General features: G+C 39.1%; 1 protein-coding gene across 2 annotated transcripts in view; it reads right to left on the reverse strand.

Moving 5' to 3' along the window:
• Positions 1 to 13,149: 13,149 nt before the first annotated feature.
• Positions 13,150 to 22,166, reverse strand: part of RIC1 (RIC1 homolog, RAB6A GEF complex partner 1) — a 153,371-nt gene continuing 144,354 nt past the window's right edge. For both annotated transcript variants that reach the window (XM_025359079.1, XM_025359080.1), the window contains 5 exons: positions 20,538 to 20,824; positions 19,522 to 19,713; positions 16,955 to 17,132; positions 16,616 to 16,804; positions 13,150 to 15,750 (listed from right to left, as the gene is read on the reverse strand). In XM_025359079.1, the coding sequence (XP_025214864.1) occupies positions 15,462 to 15,750; positions 16,616 to 16,804; positions 16,955 to 17,132; positions 19,522 to 19,713; positions 20,538 to 20,824 (1,135 nt within the window). In that variant the 3' untranslated portion in view covers positions 13,150 to 15,461. The remainder of the gene's footprint in view (positions 15,751 to 16,615; positions 16,805 to 16,954; positions 17,133 to 19,521; positions 19,714 to 20,537; positions 20,825 to 22,166) is intronic.

The following is a 22,166-nucleotide window of genomic DNA, read 5'->3' on the forward strand; positions in this document are numbered from 1 at the left end:
TGCTATTGTGAACAGTGCTGCAGTAAACATACGTGTGCATGTGTCTTTATAGTAGAATGATTTATAATCCTTTAAGTATATACCCAGTAATGGGATTGCTGGGTCAAATGGTATTTCTAGTTCTAGATCCTTGAGGAATCCCCACACTGTCTTCCACAATGGTTGAACTAATTTACACTCCCACCAACAGTATAAAAGCATTCCTATTTCTCCACATCCTCTCTAGCATCTGTTGTTTCTTTTTAATGATTGCCATTCTAACTGGTGTGAGATGGTATCTCATTGTGGTTTTGATTTGCATTTCTCTGACCAGTGATGATGAGCTTTTTTTTCATATGTTTGTTGGCTGCATAAATGTCTTCTTTTGAGAAGTGTCTGTTCATATCCTTTGCCCACTTTTTGATGGTTTTTTTTTTTTTCTTGTAAGTTTAAATTCTTTGTAAATTTTGGATACTAGCCGTTTGTCAGATGGATAGATTGCAAAAATTTTCTCGACCATTCTCTAGGTTGCCTGTTCACTCTGATGTTAGTTTCTTTTGCTGTGCAGAAGCTCTTTAATTAGATCCCATTTGACTATTTTGGCTTCTGTTGCCATTGCTTTTGGTATTTTAGTCATGAAGTCTTTGCCTCTGCCTATGTCCTGAATGGTATTGCCTAGGTTTTCTTTCAGGTTTTTTATGGTAAGACTTTAATCCATCTTGGTTTTTGTATAAGGTGTAAAGAAGGGATCCAGTTTCAGCTTTATGCATATGGCTAGCCAGTTTTTCCAACACTATTTATTAAATAGGGAATCCCTTCCTCATTGCTTGTTTTTGTCAGGTTTGTCAAAGATCAGATGGTTGCAGATGTGTGGTATTATTTCTGAGGCCTCTGTTCTGTTCCATTGGTCTATATCTCTGGTTTGGTACGAGTACCATGCTGTTTTTGTTACTGTGACCTTGTAGTATAGTTTGAAGTCAGGTAGTGTGATGCCTCTAGCTTTGTTCTTTTTCTTAGGATTGTCTCGGCTATGTGGGCTCTTTTTTGGTTCCATATGAAATTTAAAGTAGTTATTTCCAATTCTGTGAAGAAAGTCAATGGTAGCTTGATGGAGAGAGCATTGAATCTATAAATTACTTTGGGCAGTATGGTCATTTTCACCATACTGATTCTTCCTATCCACGAGCATGGAATGTTTTTCCATTTGTGTGTATCCCCTCATTTCCTTGAGCAGTGGTTTGTAGTTCTTGAAGAGGTCCTTCACATCCCTTGCAAGTTGTATTCCTAGGTATTTTATTGTCTTAGTGGCAGTTGTGAATGGGAGTTCACTTATAATTTGGCTGTCATTGGTGTATAGGAATGCTTGTGATTTTTGCACATTGATTTTGTATCCTGAGGCTTTGCTGAAGTTGCTTATCAGCTTAAGGAGATTTTGGTCTGAGACTATAGGGTTTTCTAAATATACAATCATGTTGATCTAATGTTGACAGGGGGTGTTAAAGTCTCCCACCATTATTGTTTGGGAATCTAAGTCTTTGTAGGTCTCTAAGAACTTTATAAATCTGGGTGCTCCTGTTTTGGGTACATATATATTTAGGATAGTTAGCTCTTCTTGTTGCATTGATCCCTTTACCATTATGTAATGCCTTTCTTTATCCCTTTTGATCTTTGTTTAAAGTCTGTTTTATCAGAAACTAGGATTGCAACTCGTTTTTATTTTTGCTTTCCATTTTCTTGGTAAATATTCCTACATCCCTTTATTTTGAGCCTATGTGTGTCTTTGCACGTGAGATGAGTCTCCTGAATACAGCACACTGATGAGTCTTGACTCTGTCCAGTTTGCCAGTCTGTGTCTTTTAATTGGGGCATTAGTCCATTTACATTTAATATTGTTATGTGTGAATTTGATCCTGTCATTATGATGCTAGCTGGTTATTTTGCCCATTAGTTGATGCAGTTTCTTCATACTCTTGATGGCCTTTACAATTTGGTATGTTTTTGCAGTGGCTGGTACCAGTTGTTCGTTTCCATGTTTAGTGCTTCCTTCAGGAGCTCTTGTAAGGCAGGCCTAGTGGTGACAAATCTCTTGGCATTTGCTTGTCTGTAAAGGACTTTATTTCTCCTTTGCTTATGAAGCTTGGTTTGGCTGGATATGAAATTCTGGGTTGAAAATTCTTTAAGAATGTTGAATATGGGCCCCCACTCTCTTCTGGCTTGTAGAATTTCTGCCAAGAGATCTGCTGTTAGTCTGATGGGCTTCCCTTTGTGGGTAACCCGACCTTTCTCTCTGCCTAATATTTTTTCCTTCATTTCAACCTTGGTGGATTTGACAATTATGTGTCTTGGGGTTGCTCTACTTGAGGAGTGTCTTTGCGGTGTTCTCTGTATTTCCTGAATTGAATGTTGGCCTGCCTTGCTAGGTTGGGGAAGTTCTCCTGGATAATATCCTGAAGAGTGTTTTCCAACTTGGTTCCATTCTCCTTGTTGCTTTCAGGTACACCATTCAAACGTAGATTTGGCCTTTTCACGTAGTCCCATATTTCTTGGAGGCTTTGTTTCTTTTCACTCTTTTTTCTCTAATCTTGTCTTCTTGCTTTATTTCATTGAGCTGATCTTCAGTCTCTGATATCAGTTCAGCTATTGATACATGTGTATGCTTCATGAAGTTCTCGTGCTGTTTTTTTCAGCTCCATCAGGTCATTTATATTCTTCTCTAAACTGGTTATTCTAGTTAGCAATTTGTCTAACCTTTTTTCAAGGTTCTTAGCTTCCTTCCATTGGGTTAGAGCATGCTCTTTTAGCTTGGAGGAGTTTGTTATTATCCACCTTCTGAAGTTCTGTCAATTCGTCAAACTCATTTTCTGTCCAGTTCTGTTCCCTTGTTGGCGAGGAGTTGTGATCCTTCGGAGGAGAAGAGGTGATCTGCTTTTTGGAATTTTCAGCCTTTTTGTGCTGGTTTCTCCCATCTTTGTGGATTTATCTACCTACCTTTGGTCTTTGAAGTTAGTGACCTTCAGCTGGGATCTCTTGACTGGACGTCCTTTTTGTTGATGTTGATACTATTCATTTCTGTTTGGTAGTTTTCCTTCTTACATTCAGGCCCTCTGCTGCAGACTGGCGAAGGCTGCAGAACAGCAAAGATTGCTGCCTGTTCCTTCCTCTGGAAGCTTCGTCCCACAGGGGGACCCACCAGATGTCAGCTAGAGCTCTCCTGTATGAGGTGTCTGTTGGCCCCTACTGGGAGGACCAACTTGAGGAGTCAATCTGTCCTTTAGCAGAGCTCAAATGCTGTACTGGGAGATCCACTGCTGTCTTCAGAGCTGCCAGGCAGGGACGTTTGTCTGCTGAAGCTGCGCCCACAACTGCCCTTTCCCCAAAGTGCTGTGTCCCAGAGAGGTAGGGGTTTTATCTGTTAGTCCCTGACTGGGACTGCTGCCTTTTTTCAGAGTTGCCATGCCCAGAGAGGAGGGAATCTAGAGAGGCAGTCGGCCTTGCTGAGCTGCAGTGGGCTCCATCCAGTTTGAACTTCCCGGCGGCTTTGTTAACACTGTGAGGGTAAAACTGCCTACTCAAGTCTCAGCAATGGTGGACGCCCCTCCCCCTACCACATTTGAGCATCCCAGGTCGAGCTCAGACTGCTGTGCCAACAATGAGAATTTCAAGCCAGTGGATCTTAGCTTGCTGGGCTCCGTTGGGATGGGACCCGCCAAGCCAGACCCATTGGCTCCCTGGCTTCAGCCCCCTTTCCAGGGGAGTGAATGGTTCTGTCTCACTGGTGTTCCAGGCACCACTGGGGTATGAAAATAAAACTGCGGCTAGCTTGGTGTCTGCCCAAAACAGGCGCCCAGTTTTATGCTGGAAAACCAGGGCCCTGGTGGCATGGGCACTGGAGGGAATCTCCTGGTCTGTGGGACACAAAGACTGTGGGAAAAGCACAGTATCTGGGCTAGACTGCAAGATATAGTCCCTAATGGCTTCCCTTGGCTGGGAAAGGGAGTTCCCCAACCCCTTGTGCTTCCCAGGTAAGGCAACTAACCACCCTGCTTTGGCTTACCCTCACTGGGCTGCACCCACTGTCCAACCAGTCCTAATGAGATGAACCAGGTACCTCAGTTGGAAATGCAGAAATCACCCACCTTCTGTTGATCTCGCTGGGAGCTGCAGACTGGAGTTGTTCCTATTCAGCCATCTTGCCAGCAATCCCAGTTATGGCTCTTAATGTCTCTTTTTAGTTGAGATACTTAGGGATTTTTGGGGTGTATCAGTGTATTTTTTGATACTTCCATATTTGATTTGTAAAAATAAAACATGTTGGTAATAATTTCTTTTCTTTCTCCAACTTGGCTCTACACCATGACCAAATGGAATTTATGCCAGGAATGCAAGGTTGGCTTAATATTAGAAAGTTGGCCAAGCGCGGTGGCACATGCGCACTTTGGAAGGCCAAGGTGGGTGAATTGCTTAAGCCCAGGAATTTGAGACTGGCCTGGACAACATGGCAAAACCTTGACTCTACCAAAAACACAAAAATTAGCAGGGCATGGTGGTGTGTGCTTGTGGGTCCAACTACTATAGAAACTGAGGTAGGAGGATGGCTTGAGCTCAGCAGGTTGAGGCTGCAGCAAGCCGTCAATAATGACTGTGCCACTTCCTTCCAGCATGGGTGACACAGCAAAACTCTGTCTTAAAACAAAAACATTTGAAAATCAGTGTAATGTACCATATTAGTAGAATAAAGGACAAAACCCACATGACTACTTCAATAGATGCAATGTTTGTTGTTGAGTGTTTTTATCATGGGAGGGTTTTGGGTTTTGTAAAAGACAAACTACACAGAAGGGAACATCCTCAACCAGATAAAGGTTATCTATGAAAAACCCACAGCTAGCATCATAATTAGTGATGAAAGAAAGCTTCTCCCTAAGATCAGAAAACAAGGATGTCCACTATTGCCACTTAAGAAGCACTGTACTGGTGGCTCTACCCAGGACAGTGTGGCAGGAGAAAGAAAGAAAAGGCATCCAGATTGAAAAGGAAGACTTTAAACTATCTCTGGTTGCAAACAACATGAACTTCAATGTAGAAAATCCTAAGGAATCCACAAAAAAGAAGTTTGGTGTTGCATAATGCAATGTCAATATACAGAAGCAATTGTATTTATATACACAATCCAAAAACAGAAAATTCCATTTTTTTTACAATAGCATTAATAATGCTTAGGAATAAATCTAACAAAAGTATGAAACTTACCAAAAACTATAATCCATTGTTAAAAGACCTTAAGAACCCAATAAATGGGTGCACGGGTGCAGCCCAACAAGCGAGAGCTGAAGCAGGGCAGGGCATCACCCCACCTGGGAAGCACAAGGGGGAAGGGAATTCCTTTTCCTAGCCAAAGGAAATTGAGACACACAACACCTGGAAAATCAGGTAACTTCTACCCTAATACTGTGCTTTACCAAGGGTCTTAGCAAACGGCACACCAGGAGATAGATTGTATCCCACACGTGGCCCAGAGGGTCCCAAGCCCACAGAGCCTCCGTCATTGCTAGCACAGCAGTCTGAGATCTAACTGCAAGGTGACAGCGAGGCTGGGGGAGGGGCGCCCACCATTGCTGAGGCTTAAGTAGGTAAACAAAGCTGCCGGGAAGCTTGAATTGGGTGGAGCCCACCACAGCTCAAGGAGGCTGGCCTGCCTCTGTAGACTCCTCCTCTGGGGACAGGGCATAGCTAAACAAAAAGCAGCAGAACCGTGGGAGAGGTAAATGCCCCTGTCTGACAGCTTTGAAGAGAGCCATGGATCTCCCAGCATGGAGGTTGAGAGCTGAGAACGGACAGACTGCCTGCTCAAGTGGGTCCCTGACCCCTGAGTAGCCTAACTGGGAGACATCCCCCACTAGGTGCAGCTGACACCTCACACCTCACACAGTGGGGTACACCCTGGAGACGAAGCTTCCAGAGCAAGAATCAGACAGCAACACTCACTGTTCAGCAATATTCTATCTTCTGCAGCCTCAGCTGCTGATACCCAGGCAAACAGAGTCTGGAGTGGATCTCAAGCAAACTCTAACAGACCTGCAGCTGAGGGTCCTGACTGTTAGAAGGAAAACTAACAAACAGAAAGGACACCCACACCAAAACCCCATCAGAACATCACCATCATCAAAGACCAAAGGCAGATAAAACCACAAAGATGGGGAAAAAGCAGTGCAGAAAAGCTGGAAATTCAAAAAATCAGAGTGCATCTCCGCCTCCAAAGGAACACAGCTCATAGCCAACAACGGAACAAAGCTGGACGGAGAATGACTTTGACGAGTCGAGAGAAGAAGGTTTCAGTCGATCAAACTTCTCAGAGCTAAAGGAGGAACTATGTAACCAGTGCAAAGAAACTAAAAACCTTGAAAAAAGATTTGACGAATGGCTAACTAGAATAACCAATGTAGCGAAGTCCTTAAAAGAACTGATAGAGATGAAAAGCGTAACACGAGAACTATGCGACAAATGCACAAGCTTCAGTAACCGACTCGATCAACTGGAAGAAAGAGTATCAGCGATTGAAGAGCAAATGAATGAAATGAAGTGAGAAGAGACGTCTAGAGAAAAAGAGAGTAAAAAGAAATGAACAAAGTCTCCAAGAAATATGGGATTATGTGAAAAGACCAAATCTACGTCTGATTGGTGTGCCTGAAAGTGACGGGGAAAATGGAACCAAGTTGGAAAACACTCTGCAGGATATCATCCAGGAGAACTTCCCCGGCCTAGTAAGGCAGGCTTACATTCAAATTGAGGAAATACAGACAATGCCACAAAGATACTCCTCGAGAAGAGCAACAGCAAGACACATAATTGTCAGATTCACCAAAGTTGAAATGAAGGAAAAAATGTTAAGGGCAGCCAGAGAGAAAGGTCAGGTTACACACAAAGGGCAGCCCATCAGACTAACAGCAGATCTCTTGGCAGAAACAAGCCAGAAGAGAGTGGGGGCCAATATTCAACATTCTTAAAGAATTTTCAACCCAGAATTTCATATTCAGCCAAACTAAGTTTTACTAGTGAAGGAGAAATAAAATCCTTTACAGACAGGCAAATGCTTAGAGATTTTGTCACCACCAGGCCTGCCCTACAAGAGCTCCTGAAGGAAGCACTAAACATGGAAAGGAACAACAGGTACCAGCCATTGCAAAAACATGCCAAATTGTAAAGACCATCGATGCTAGGAAGAAACTGCATCAACTAACGAGCAAAATAACCAGCTAATATCATGACAGGATTCAATTCACACGTAACAATATTAACCTTAAATGTAAATGGACTAAATGGTCCAATTAAAAGACAAAGACTGGCAAATTGGATAAAGAGTCAAGACCCATCAGTTTTCTGTATTCAGGAGACCCATCTCACATGCAGACACACACATAGGCTCAAAATAAAGGGATGGAGGAAGATCTACCAAGCAAATGGAAAACAAACAAAAGCAGGGGTTGCAATCCTAGTCTCTGATAAAACAGACTTTAAACCATGAAAGATCAAAAGAGACAAAGGCCATTACATAATGCTAAAGGGATCAATTCATCAGGAAGAGCTAACTGTCCTAAGTATATATGCACCCAATACAGGAGCACCCAGATTCATAAAGCCAGTCCTTAGAGACTCACAAAGAGACTTAGACTCCCATACAATAATAATGGGAGACTTTAACACCCCACTGTCAACATTAGATCAACGAGACAGGAAGTCAAAAAGGATATCCAGAAATTGAACTCAACTCTGCACCAAGCAGACCTAATAGACATCTACAGAACTCCCCACCCCATATCAACAGAATATACATTCTTCTCAGCACCACATCGCACTTATTCCAAAATTGATCACATAGTTGGAAGTAAAGCACTACTCAGCAAATGTACAAGAACAGAAATTATAACAAACTGTCTCTCAGACCACAGTGCAATCAAACTAGAACTCAGGACTAAGAAACTCACTTGAAACCACTCAACTACATGGAAACTGAACAACCTGCTCCTGAATGACTACTGGGTACATAATGAAATGAAGGCAGAAATAAAGATTTCTTTGAAACCAATGAGAACAAAGATACAACATACCAGAATCTCTGGGACACATTTAAAGCAGTGTGTAGAGGGAAATTGATAGCACTAAATGCCCACAAGAGAAAGCAGGAAAGATCTAAAATTGACACTCTAACATCACAATTAAAAGAACTAGAGAAGCAAGAGCAAACACATTCAAAAGCTAGCAGAAGGCAAGAAATAACTAAGAGCAGAACTGAAGGAGATAGAGACACAAAAAGCCCTCCAAAAAAATCAATGAATCCAGGAGCTTGTTTTTTGAAAAGATCAACAAAATTGATAGACCGCTAGCAAGACTAATAAAGAAGAGAGAAGAAACAAATAGATGCAATAAAAAATGATAAAGGGGATATTACCATCGATCCCACACAAATACCAACTACCATCAGAGAATACTATAAACACCTCTACACAAATAAACTAGAAAACCTAGAAGGGTAATTTCCTGGACACTTACACTCTCCCAACACTAAACCAGGAAAAAGTTGAATCCCTGAATAGACCAGTAGCAGGCTCTGAAATTGAGGCAATAGTTAATAGCCCACTAACCAAAAAAAGTCCAGGACCAGACAGATTCACAGCCGAATTCTACCAGAGGTACAAGGAGGCATTAGTACCATTCCGTCTGAAACTATTCCAATCAATAGAAAAAGAGGGAATCCTCCCTAACTCATTTTATGAGGCCAACATCATCCTGATACCAAAGCCTGACAGATACAACAAAAAAGAATTTTAGACCAATATCCCTGATGAACACTGATGCAAAAATCCTCTATAAAATACTGGCAAACCAAATCCAGCAGCACATCAAAAAGCTTATCCACCATGATCAAGTGGGCTTCATCCCTGGGATGCAAGGCTGGCTCAACATACGCAAATCAATAAACATAATCTAGCATATAAACAGAACCAAAGACAAAAACCACATAATTATCTCAACAGATGCAGAAAAGGCCTTTGACAGAATTCAACAGCCCTTCATGCTAAAAACTCTCAATAAATTCGGTATTGATGGGACGTATCTCAAAATAATAAGAGCTATTTATGACAAACACAGCCAATATCATACTGAATGGGCAAAAACTGGAAGCATTCCCTTTGAAAAGTGGCACAAGACAGGGATGTCCTCTCTTACCACTCCTATTCAACAATGTTGGAAATTCTGGCTAGGGCAGTCAGGCAAGAGAAAGAAATCAAGGGTATTCAGTTAGGAAAAGAAGAAGTCAAATTGTCCCTGTTTGCAGATGACATGATTGTATATTTAGAAAACCCCATCATCTCAGCCCTAAATCTCAAGCTGATAAGCAACTTCAGCAAAGTCTCAGGATACAAAATCAATGTGCAAAAATCACAAGCATTCTTATACACCAGTAACAAACAGAGAGCCAAATCATGAATGAACTCCTATTCACAACAGCTTCAAAGAGAATAAAATACTTAGGAATCCAACTTACAAGGGATGTAAAGGATCTCTTCAAGGAGAACTACAAACCACTGCTCCACGAAATAAAAGAGGACACAAACAAATGGAAGAATATACCATGCTCATGATAGAAAGAATCAATATTGTGAAAATGGCCATACTGCCCAAGGTAATTTATAGATTCAATGCCATCCCCATTAAGCTACCAATGACTTTCTTCACAGAATGGGAAAAAACTGCTTTAAAGTTCATATGGAACCAAAAAAGACCCTGCATTGACAAGGCAATCCTAAGCCAAAAGAACCAAAGCTGGAGGCATCAAGCTACCTGACTTCAAAGTATACTACAAGGCTACAGTAACCAAAACACCATGGTAGTGGTACCAAAACAGTGATACAGACCAATGGAACGGAACAGAGCCCTCAGAAATAATACCACACATGTACAGCCATCTGATCTTTGACAAACCTGTCAAAAACAAGAAATGGGGAAAGGATTCCCTATTTAATAAACGGTGCTGGGAACATGGGCTAGCCATAAGTAGAAAGCTGAAACTGGATCCTTTCCTTACTCCTTATACGAAAATTAATTCAAGATGGATTAGAGACTTAAATGTTAGACCTAAACCATAAAAACCCTAGAAGAAAACGTAGGTAATACCATTCAGGACACAGACATGGGCAAGCACTTCATGTCTAAAACACCAAAAGCAATGGCAACAAAAGCCAAAATTGACAAATGGGATCTAATTAAATTAAAGAGCTTCTGCACAGCAAAAGAAACTACCATCAGAGTGAACAGGCAACCTACAGAATGGGAGAACATTTTTGCAATCGACTCATCTGACAAAGGGCTAATATCCAGAACCTATAAATAACTCAATCAAATTTACAAGAAAACAAACAACCCCATCAAAAAGTGGGCAAAGGATATGAACAGACATTTCTCAAAAGAAGACATTCATACAGCCAACAGACACATGAAAAAATGTTCATCATCACTGGCCATCAGAGAAATGCAAATCAAAACCACAATGAGATACCATCTCACACCAGTTGAAATGGCAATCATTAAAAAAATCAGGAAACAACAGGTGCTGGAGAGGATGTGGAGAAACAGGAACACTTTTACACTGTTGGTGGGACTGTAAACCAGTTTAACCATTGTGGAAGACCAGTGTAGCGATTCCTCAAGGATCTAGAACTAGAAATACCATTTGACCCAGCCATCCCATTACTGGGGATATACCCAAAGGATCATAAGTCATGCTGCTATGAAGACACATGCACACGTATGTTTATTGTGGCACTATTCACAATAGCAAAGACTTGGAATCAACCCAAATGTCCATCGGTGACAGACTGGATTAAGAAAATGTGGCACATATACACCATGGAATACTATGCAGCCATAAAAAAGGATGGGTTCGTGTCCTTTGTAGGGACATGGATGCAGCTGGAAACCATCATTCTGAGCCAACTATCGCAAGAACAGAAAACCAAATACCGCATGTTCTTACTCATAGGTGGGAACTGAACAATGAGATCACTTGGACACAGGAAGGGGAACATCACACACTGGGTCCTATTGTGGGGAGGGGGTAGCAGGGAGGGATAGCATTAGGAGATATACCTAATGTAAATGATGAGTTAATGGGTGCAGCACACCAACATGGCACATGTATACATAAGTAACAAACCTGCATATTGTGCACATGTACCCTAGAACTTAAAGTATAATAATAATAAATTCTGAGCTCATTTATAATAAATTCAGTTTTTCAAAAAAAGAAACGCAATAAATGGAAAGACATCTCACGTTCATGGACTGGAAGACTTAATATGGCAATATTCTCCACATTGCTTTATGTCAGGAATACAACGCTTATGAAAATCCCAACTGCCTTTATTTTAGTATGGAAATTGACAAGCTGATCCTAAAATTCATATGGAAATACAAGAGACCTAGAATAGCCAAAACAGCCTAGAAGAAAAAAACTTAGGACTCCCACTTTCAAAATTTCCTACAAAGCAACAGAAATCAAGGCAATGTGGTATTGGCATAAGAAGATATTATAGATCAGCCTGATACAATTAAGAGTCTATAAATAAACCCATACATCTATAGTTTTTTGACAATGGGAAAAAAATCTTTTCCATAAATGGTGCTCTGACAATTGAATAGCAACATGTTAGATGAAGTCAGATCTCTCTTGCATACCATATACGAAGATTAACACAAAATGGATCAAGACCTAAATGTAGGAGATACAACTATAAAATTCTTAAAACTTAGTCATAAATATTCATAACCCTGGATTAGGCACAAGCAACCGAAGAAAAAATAAGTTGGACTTAAAATGAAAAACAGTGTTTAAAACGACACTATCAAGAAAGTGAAATGATTGAGAGTCTGTGTGATTGTAATCGCATGGTGACAACACTCAATCTAAATCAGACCTCTGTTGTATTCTCACCAATTTTTTTTTTTTTTTAAAGCAGTATTTAATGGGTACATTTTAGAGTCTTCCATTTTGTGTGGAATTAGGGGAGCTTCAAATGCTGTAATTAACATTTTTTTAAAAAAAACTTGAATATTGAAACCTAAAAAAGTGAAAAGCCCACAGAATGAAGAAATACTTGCAATTTAGATGTACATAAGAGTACTATTCAGAATACATAAAGAACTACAGCAAATCAACAATGAAATGATCTAATGAAACAGACATTTTTCTTCAAAAATAGGCAAATGGCTAATAATCCTATGGGAAGATGTACATTAACCATTAAGTAAATTAAAATCTAAACTATGGTGAGATACTACTTCATATACAACTTGGATGGCTACAGCCAAAATAAACAACATGTTTTGATGCCAAGAAGTGAGATAGAAAAGTCCATATACTGTATGTTTCCATTTACATGAAATGTCCAGGATAGGCAAATCTGAAAGCATATTTAGGAAAATGGGAAAAAGTCAAAGTACTTTTTAATCCCACTTATTAGAAATGACGCCTAGGTTCCTCTATACTTACATGTAAAATTTTGTTTGCTTGGTGGGTATCTTATGGTATACATAATTTTCTGTCATTCCTTCATTATATTTTGAACATTTTCCATGTCATCAACATGGGCTGTTTCCGCCAATTATTTTATTGTCAGGCATCTAGGATGTTGCCAACTCTTGATGCTCTCATTCTAAATCTACATATAAATAAATATTTTTAAATTTTATTTTTATTTATTTTTGGGACGGAGTCTCACTCTGTCGCCCAGGCTGGAGTGCAGTGACTGGATCTCAGCTCACTGCAAGCTCCGCCTCTCGGGTTCAAGCCATTCTCCTGCCTCAGCCTCCCGAGCAGCTGGGACTACAGGCGCCCGCCACCACACCCGGCTAATTTTTTGTATTTTTTAGTAGAGATGGGGTTTCACCGTGTTAGCCAGGATGGTCTCGATCTCCTGACCTCGTGATCCGCCCGTCTCGGCCTCCCAAAGTGCTGGGATTACAGGCTTGAGCCACCGCGCCCGGCCTAAATAAATATTTTAAATAAATCTGTCTGAATTTCATTTCATAAGGAAAATTCTAAGAAGCAGAATTATATAATGAAAAGATGATTTTTGTGGCTTTTGTTAACCTGAGATGATGAATAAACCAAAGTTTGTGTAATGGTTTTATTGCCCTTTATCAAGGGGAAAAAAATACACATTACAGAAATAGCAGCAACTTTAATTACAAGCAAAGGTTGATTTTATTCCCACACCCCAATGACGACTTCTTTTGGTTTCAGCAAATAATTTATTAATAAATGCATCTAGTAAACCTCAAATAGTTATACCGAATATTTAAATTCATTGGCTAAAATTATGGCTTAAACAGTTGATATGTGAACCAAACAACACAACAAAATAAAAATGGGTTTTTAAAAATTAAAGTATATAACAAATAAATTACCAAATTTTCTGTGAACCTGCCAACCTTCTTGCCTTGGGGCCTCCTATCTCTATTAGTTGTAAAAGAATATTGTATAAAAGAGAAGATTCATTTACGGCCTAACCCACAGGAATACAGTTACCTTACTGGTGCCCTGCTTTCAAGAATGTGAGATGAACTCAGCAGCACAGTGTTTTATTCCAGATACTTGAAAAGATCACAGCTCTTTATAATGGTAAATCATTTTTATTGACTGAATGTTCACACCAAACACAAAAGCAATGCTGGTTCTTCTCCACCAGGACAGGAGAAGAGAGTTCAGTTTAGTTTCTTGCTGGGCTGCATGTACTCACATGCAAAACATTATCTTAAGATTCAGGGAAAGGTGGTTTGAAATAAAGACTTAAATAAAAATAGCACCAGAAGGACCAGGTACCAATAATCACATACTCCACCCATTCGGGAGTTTTATTTTATGAAATATTATTGCACTTGTAATGTAAAAAGTAAATGATAGTAAATTACCCAACTCAGTAATTTTAAATACTTTGATGCATTCTGAACTAAGCAGTTTCAAAATGGTTTTGAGTTTCTCTTCAAAGGAAACCTGGCTAAGACAACTAAATCTAGCCATTTACTTTAAAAAGCAAGGAGAGAGGACCAAGTTTTGTTTCTAAACTACAATTGCACTATGAGAAAAGAGGCTGTTTTAGATAGTGGTACGAATTTGGTCCACATCAAATACATCGTTATTATAAAAATAAACAAGTTTGTTTTTTGTAAAAAATAACATTGCATTCCTTGTTCAAATTGCACAGTACAAACAAGCTGTCTTAATACTGTTATAAGGTAATTAGAATTACATACAGTGGATGGGTGTTTAATCTAAAGCAATTAAGGAGTATGCAGTTGTTTTCATAATGTATGAAAACAAATTTAAGTCATTTCTAGAATTACATAAAATATTTTAAGTTTACAATGAAGAATGTATTCTTTACACACTAATTTTTAGTAGCCGTGATAATACAGGATTCAGCAGTCTATTTACATAGAAGTCCATCTTTATTCAATTTACAAAAGCAATAAATAAGAAACTACGTTAATTTGCACAAAACCTGCTGCATTTCATGATCAGTGTGACCATTTCTGTTACTTCATGACCAACCCAATAAACCTGTCTTCCTCAGTTTTGCAGAGGAGCAAGCCCTGTCTTTGTATGTGTAGACATGCAGAATCCAGCATTAAAACCTTGCAAATTATAATACAAGTCCTAAAAATATGAACAGTGCCTTTGAGTATATTTACACAAGAGTATTCACAAAAAGATACTGTTCTTTAATACAAAATAGTTTAGTGGTATCTAACAGCATAATTGAGAAGAACCCCCCTCAGACCTCTGCCCACATTGATCTAATGAGAATCAAGCTTGCTAAAACAAGCACATTAACTCATAGGTAAATAGCTTCCATCAATTCTGGACTGGGACTTAACTGGCTAGTAAAGCCAAGGAGAATGTTTCCATCACACTGGCACATATTGTGCCCCAGGGTAGGTATCTATTCAGGAGGACTGATTAAGGAGTCCAGCTCTATCCAAGGGAGCAAACAGGTAGCTCAAGTACCTGATAAACTACAGCAAGCACCTTAGCATTTATTTTTTAAAAAGCAGTCTGGACATAATGCAGAACTGGGAAACGTGAGAAGATGTAAGTAGTGAAAAAGTAAGCTCACCTGGGGCAAAACAATTCCTGTGGTTTAAAAGCTACCAACCTTTGAGTAAAACCAAAATATTCTCATGTACATCTGTACAATACTTTTCACTGCAGCTTAAAAATTTTTTATGAAAGATGCTTTATATCACATTTTTATGGAGTCAAAAAGATTTCTTAGACAAGAAAGAATTATTTAAAATCTAATAATACTTACCAAAGAGTCTCTGAACTGAGTTCTCCTGTTAAATCATCGAACTGTGTTACAACATACTGAGTTGCACGCTGCTGCTAATTAATACTGCCCCTTTGTGACAGAACCTCGCTGTTGTTAGGACACAGAACAGTCGTAAGTCCCATCCTGAAAAGGTTCTTCCTCCTCTGCTTGGGCTGTGTCCTCCTCTTTCCGGCTGACCATACTGCTGCTTCCAGCTTCTCCCTGGGGGATGCTTCCATGGCTGGAGGAGCCTCTGCTCTCCTCTGCCCGGGGGCTAGTCTGTTCAGGAGTCTTACCCACAGTTATTGGCTGGAAGGCATCTGGCTGGACCTGCTCTTCTGTTATCTCACTGAGCTTCTGCAGTTGTGGCTTAATGATGTTTAAAAATGGCTTATATCCAGGACTATGTAGAGAAAAAAAACATTAGCTCCTCTGCCATAATTCAAAAGGTTTGGTAGAACGTTACGGGTGAACTTCTACTAAACATTGATATGATAAGGACAATGATAGATTAGGAGGGGAGATAGGAGGCAAAGAAGGTAGGGAGGAAGGGCTTCTTAGGTGTCCTGCCCAGCAGAGGGGGTTACACATTGCATAAGCCTTAGGCTTAAGTTTCTAAGCACTAGGGGCAAAGGCTGATGTTTTAGAACTAGTATTAAAACTAAAAATTATATTTTACAATTGAAAGGCCAACAGGAGCTTAGACTTGAAAAAGGACCTTCAGACAACATTTAACCTAAATGCATTTGGCAATAAAGGAAAACCAGATCCAAGTAAGGGAATTAACTAGCTCTGAATACACACATAACTGGTAATAAAGACAGGGCTAGAGTCCAAGGCTCTTAACTGCCACCACAACTCTAATTTGGATTTGCTTGTAACTGTCATGGAATGTTAAATTCACATAGACCTTAACTTTGAATCTTTTCAAGTAGATATTTTTAGACTATTGCTTTAAATTCCACAGGGCTGCAAATCTGAAGTTCCAGTCTAATTCTAAGCTCATTTGCACTGCATCAATCTTAAGTCAGTGATACACATTCACACTATAAATTATACACTGACCAACAGTGTAACTTTATTTGATGGATATTCATTTAAATAGCTGGGTATAGAATGATTATTAAAGAAAGTAGCTTAAAAATGAACATAAATAATATATAATAAATAAAATAAAGTACATGAACTATAACTAAGCCTTAATGTGAAAGGACAGGATTCACCAAAAGACATGGAAGGACACCAATCCTAAGGAAAGCAGCACTTACCAGTCTGTCGAGGCCCATCGGTCTACTGCATGGAGCCCTGTCTTTATGTTCTGTAACATCTCTCCATCTACCTCTGAAGACTGTGTAATAACCAAAATCTGATTGATTATTGAAGATTCTCTAAGAATCAGGCCTATAACAATGCACCAGTCCAGGCACCCTGCCTCCATGAAAATGTGTAGCAAATATCTAAATATAAGCAGAAACAAAATGATTTATGCTAAGCAGGCTCTATAAGATGTACAGAAGTACAATGATTCTTAGGAAAGTAGCCCCATACCTATTTGCCCAAATACTCTGAGTAGGCATTCTGTGATTTCAAATAGCCAAGAAACTCACCGAAGCTGGACCTGGGATTTATGAGGCCCTTTACTGGCCAACTCCATGGAAATGTGCTCCAGCTCTGACTGAGTTAAACTGAGTGTAGAGAAATTTTCATCCACCATCGTCCAGTCTCCATCCACCATGGAGCTACTTTCAGTCAAGTCTGTGGCTGAACCAATACTGCATTCATCACCTGATGAAGAATTGCCAAAAGTTACAAACCAGCTTCTTGGAGAAAATATATTTTCTTTTAATTTTAAATATTAGCTGTTCCTCAGATGTTGATTTCTCAGACTCTTGAAACTAAAACATGAAATCCATGGCTAAAATTACCATGTGAACATAGAAGATATTTAAAGAAAGAATTAGATAATCAGACATTATGTACCTTTAGATGGAAAAACATACTACCACCACCTATGAAGCAGTCTTCTCCAGCTCCCTCAGCAAAATCTAGCTAGAATTTGACCAAGTCTTTACATTCAGCTACTAATTTACAGGAAATACAGAGGAAACTGTTCAACTAAACCATGAAGATGTAATAAGCAAAATCATTATTGTGAGAAAATCCACAAAATCAAATTTCTTCCATGAATAAACTGCAAGGAAGGGAAAAGGAGATGGTGGGGGAACATCCACTTGAGAATTAAGAACACAATCACAATATGTGAACCTTACTTAAATCTTGACCTATACAAAATTTTGATGTTTATGAAAATTAGAAATCTGAATACTTATTGGATATTTGATGGTATCAAGGAATCATCAAATTTTTATAGGGATGATAATGGTATTTCGGTCATAATTCTTCAAGAGTCCTTGTAGGAAAAATACTGAAATATTTATAGCTAATATATCATGGATTTTCTTCAGTTAATACAAGAGGGGGAGGTACACCAAACAAGTGTGGCCATTAGTGATGTAAGCTGAGTGACGGCCACATGGGGGAAGGAGGGGAACCCCACTATATTATCTCTACTTTTTTTTTTTTTTTTTTTTTTTTTTGAGACGGAGTCTGGCTCTGTCGCCCGGGCTGGAGTGCAGTGGCCCGATCTCAGCTCACTGCAAGCTCCGCCTCCCGGGTTTACGCCATTCTCCTGCCTCAGCATTATCTCTTTAAAAAAGTTTTGTAAAGTAATGGTACCATCCCACAACCATTAGGGTGACTACTATCAAAAAACTGAAAGTGAGTGTTGGTGAGATGTGGAGAAAATAGAACCCTTGTCCACTGCTGAGAATATAAAATGGTGCAATTGCTATCAGAAACATTATGGCAATTCCTCAAAAAAACTGCAAGTAGAATTGTGACCCAGCAGTCCCATTTCTGGATATATACACCCAAAAGAACTGAAAACAGTCTCACAGAAATATTATATACCCACGTTCATAGCAGCATAATTCACAATAGCCAAAACTAAAAGCAACCCAAGTGTCCATCATCATCCGAATACACAAAACATGGTTTCTGCATACAAATGAATAAAACATGCTCCAACAGATGAACATGAGGACATTATGCTAAGTGAAATAAGCTGGTCACAAAAAGACAAACACTATATGATTTCCTTATATGAAGTACCTAGAACAGTCAAATTCAGAGAGAGAAAAAATAAAATGGTGGTTGCCAGTGGCTGGGGGAAGAAGGATGGGGAGTTGTTATTAAATAACATATACAGAGTTTTCATTTTGAAGATGAAGAGCGTTCTGGAGGTTGACTGCAGAACAATGTGGGTGTAACACTACAAACTTTGCTTAAAAATGGTTAGGCTGTTAAATTGTGTATTCTACCACAATTTTTTTAAAAAAACTGATGAGATCTGTAAGCCTCCTCACATAGCAGAAGCTCAGGTAATAGTGATGGCAGACTGATAATCAAACATTAGACAAATGCCTGGTCACTAAAAAAACAAAAAACTTCAATTGTTGTTTAAGCTCCTATACTGTATAACCCTATGCCAACACAAATTGCTTCAAAAGCTCTTCAGTTTGTAATTTACCCATTACTATAGAGCAGAGGTTGGTGTACATTTTTTTGTAAAAGGGCCAGATAGTAAATATTACAAGCTTTTAAGACCAAGAGGCAAAATCAAGGATATTATGTAGGAACTTATATAGCAAGAGCAAAAGCAAATGTCCACAAATTTTTAAGAAATAAAAAACCTTACCTCCTCACATATTCCAAAAGAAAAAGAAATAAAAAATATAAAAATGATAATGGAGTAAAATTTTTTATGATCCACATCTAATTACGATAAAAATGGAATTCTTTATATGAGGATAACACATTTTGCTTATTTGGAGGTCAAAGTGTTTCCTTATCAGCAAAACTGATTTACAAAGATTTTACAAAGATTCATCTATTGATCTGTACTATTTATTTTGTTCACGTAAAATAAATATGGCAAAGTACAGTCAAGGCCAATTTGGCCTTGTTCTACAAACTGTCTACCTCTCCAGTGGATACAAACGGTTAATCTTCCACCACGACAGAAAAAGAGTGAAGGTCGATCTCTGAAGTGCTATAGCACATAAACTTTCTTCAAAGGAACTGAAGAACAGCCAGGACTTAAAATGACATTTACCTTTATTAGATAAAGGTGACAAGAAGGCATCTTGCATCTGTGGTCCATGGGATGAAGCTGTGTCTATCTCTTGATGGGTGGGGCCAATGTTGGTGAGCCAGCTCTGACTTCGCTGGATGTTGGAGATGCCAGCATCCATCTCCAGGTTTAAAAATGGGTCAGCTGATTGAGACTTTAACAGCTGCTCTCCCACTGCAGAGTGGGTCCGAAAACAAAAAATGGAGGAAGAAATTCAAGATGCACGCACTGACATTTTCAGTTCAGCTCTTTTAGCTTCCCCCATGTGCCTACTCAGTAAGAACAGTTTAAAGGCAATTACTGTCTTACACTGTATCAGCCACCCCAAAACTAGAGACGGGATTGTGTAACAATGAACTGACCATACAATGCCACCTAACAGTTATATCATTGTATCTCTTACTGGAGCTAGGCAAAACTTTATTATGTTGATCTTCTAAGTGATTTGCTTTGGTTCTTAAGATAACGTGAAGTTTCTAAATGCCAAAGTTAAAAGTTTTGGTTTCAATATTAATAAATAATAATAATTAGAACAGTCTTCATAAAAAGACCTGAATTTAAAAACTTTAAACTTTTCTTTCACCAAAATATACATTTTCAGTTTGTCCTCTCCTACTTTAGAAGGTGGCCTTTACTGTTCCCCTCGAGTGAGTTCTGTCAGCTTATTTTGAGGTCCATGTCTATCTGATTCCAGAACTCTTTCCCACAATAACATGAGCATGGTAGCTTTTATATTCAGGCAGTTCTCAACTTCTTTATAATCCAAGAATGATTAGATTTTTGAATTAGACTTCAAGGTCACAAGACTTAGAGACATAGGTTCTACTTTATTTACATCCTTGGTCAAATATTCCAACTCATGTACAAAAAGTTGGCTTTTATCCACTCCTAAGTTTGGAATGAAAATAATTCCTTGAATATCAACTAACAGCAAAATGTGTAAATACATGGAGTAAAATACAATTCTTCTTGTACAAGTGACATGAAGTCTACATTACCAGTTCGGTATTTTCCATTTTTGAAAGGAGAACTGATAGAAGAGGCTGGGATGATTGGAAGTGGCCACAGGAAATCTTTATGGAGTCTCTTCAGGGCTATTACAAAGTTGTCTACCCGGGCAGCTCGGGTACGTTCCTTGCACAGCCAACTAATTAGTTCAAAGCCCAGCTGGGCTGCAAAGCAGCCAAGGTCCTTTAACCTCACATCTTCTAAGAGGCGCCGAGCATGTCTCCAGAGCATCATGTCAATATACATGTTCTCAGCACAGTCACTGTCTTTGCTCCATCTGTAAGTGGAAACACAAGAAAGCTACAGAATAATCTTTACTGGAGGATTTCACATACTTAATTACGCAGAGGTACTGATAAAGCTGACAAGGAGATAAGAGATTCACGATCTAATTCTGATTGACAATGATGATAAAGTATCAGCGCTTCTCCTCCGTGTTACACCACAACCCTCGGAACACAGTAGGCTCTTTAAGACACATCTCTAGAATGAATACAGGGAACAGGAAAAGGGGGATGGAAGAAGTCAGACTAGGAAGCAGGTGACAGGTGGGTGATGGAAAGAAAGGCAGCAAACCTATGCCGTATTTGAAAAGCCCAATGAAAAGAGGGAAGGAGAGCACATCAAAGAAACTAAGGATAGAGAGGCAAAGTGAAATTAAATTTCTCAGTGTGAGTCATGCAGACATGAAAAGAAAACCAATTTTTTTTTTTTCTTAAATGACAAGGTTTCACAATGTCACCCAATCTGGAGTGCAGTGGTGTGATCATAGCTCACTGCAACCTCAAACTCCTGGGTTCAAGCTATCTTCCCCACCTCAGCCTCCCAAGTAGTTGGGACTACAGGTACAATTCATTTGGCTCCTCCACTGTTTAATAACTTCTCTAATCAATAGGTCAAATGCATTAGCACTAAATTTTTATTTTGATTTTTTATCAAAAGGTATAATTAGAAGGACAGGTAAAATTACTGACTTTAAGAAGGCTTTTGGATTACCTACAGATTTATCTATCTTCCTTTTTACTTGTGTCCTCTATCATCAGAGGTAATTTAAAAGTCTGTTGCATTTTCAAATCAAAACCACAATGCAATGCCACCTTACTCCTGCAAGAATGACCATAATCAAAAAACAGTAGATGTTGGCATGGATGCGGTGATCAGGGAACACTTCTACACTGCTAGTGGGAATGTAAACTAGTACAGCTGCTATGGAAAACAGGGTGGAGATTCCTTAAAGAACTAAAAGTAGAACTACTATTTGATTCAGCAATCCCATTACTGGGGATCTACCCAGAGGAAAAGAAGGCATTATTCAAAAAAGATACTTGCACACGCATGTTTATAGCAGCACAATTCACAACTGCAAAATTGTGGAACCAACCCAAATGCCCATCAATCAACGAGTGGATAAAGAAACTGTCGTACATACGTATATATGATGGAATACTACTCAGCCATAAAAAGGAACGAATTAACAGCATTTGCAATGACTTGATGAAACTGGAGAGTATTATTCTAAGTGAAGTAACTCAGGAATGGAAAACCAAACATTGTATGTTCTCACTGATATGTGGGAGCTAAACTATGAGGACACAAAGGCATAAGAATGATACAATGGA

The sequence above is a fragment of the Theropithecus gelada genome, chromosome 15 (genome assembly GCF_003255815.1).
Source record: "Theropithecus gelada isolate Dixy chromosome 15, Tgel_1.0, whole genome shotgun sequence".
Lineage (NCBI taxonomy): Eukaryota > Metazoa > Chordata > Mammalia > Primates > Cercopithecidae > Theropithecus > Theropithecus gelada.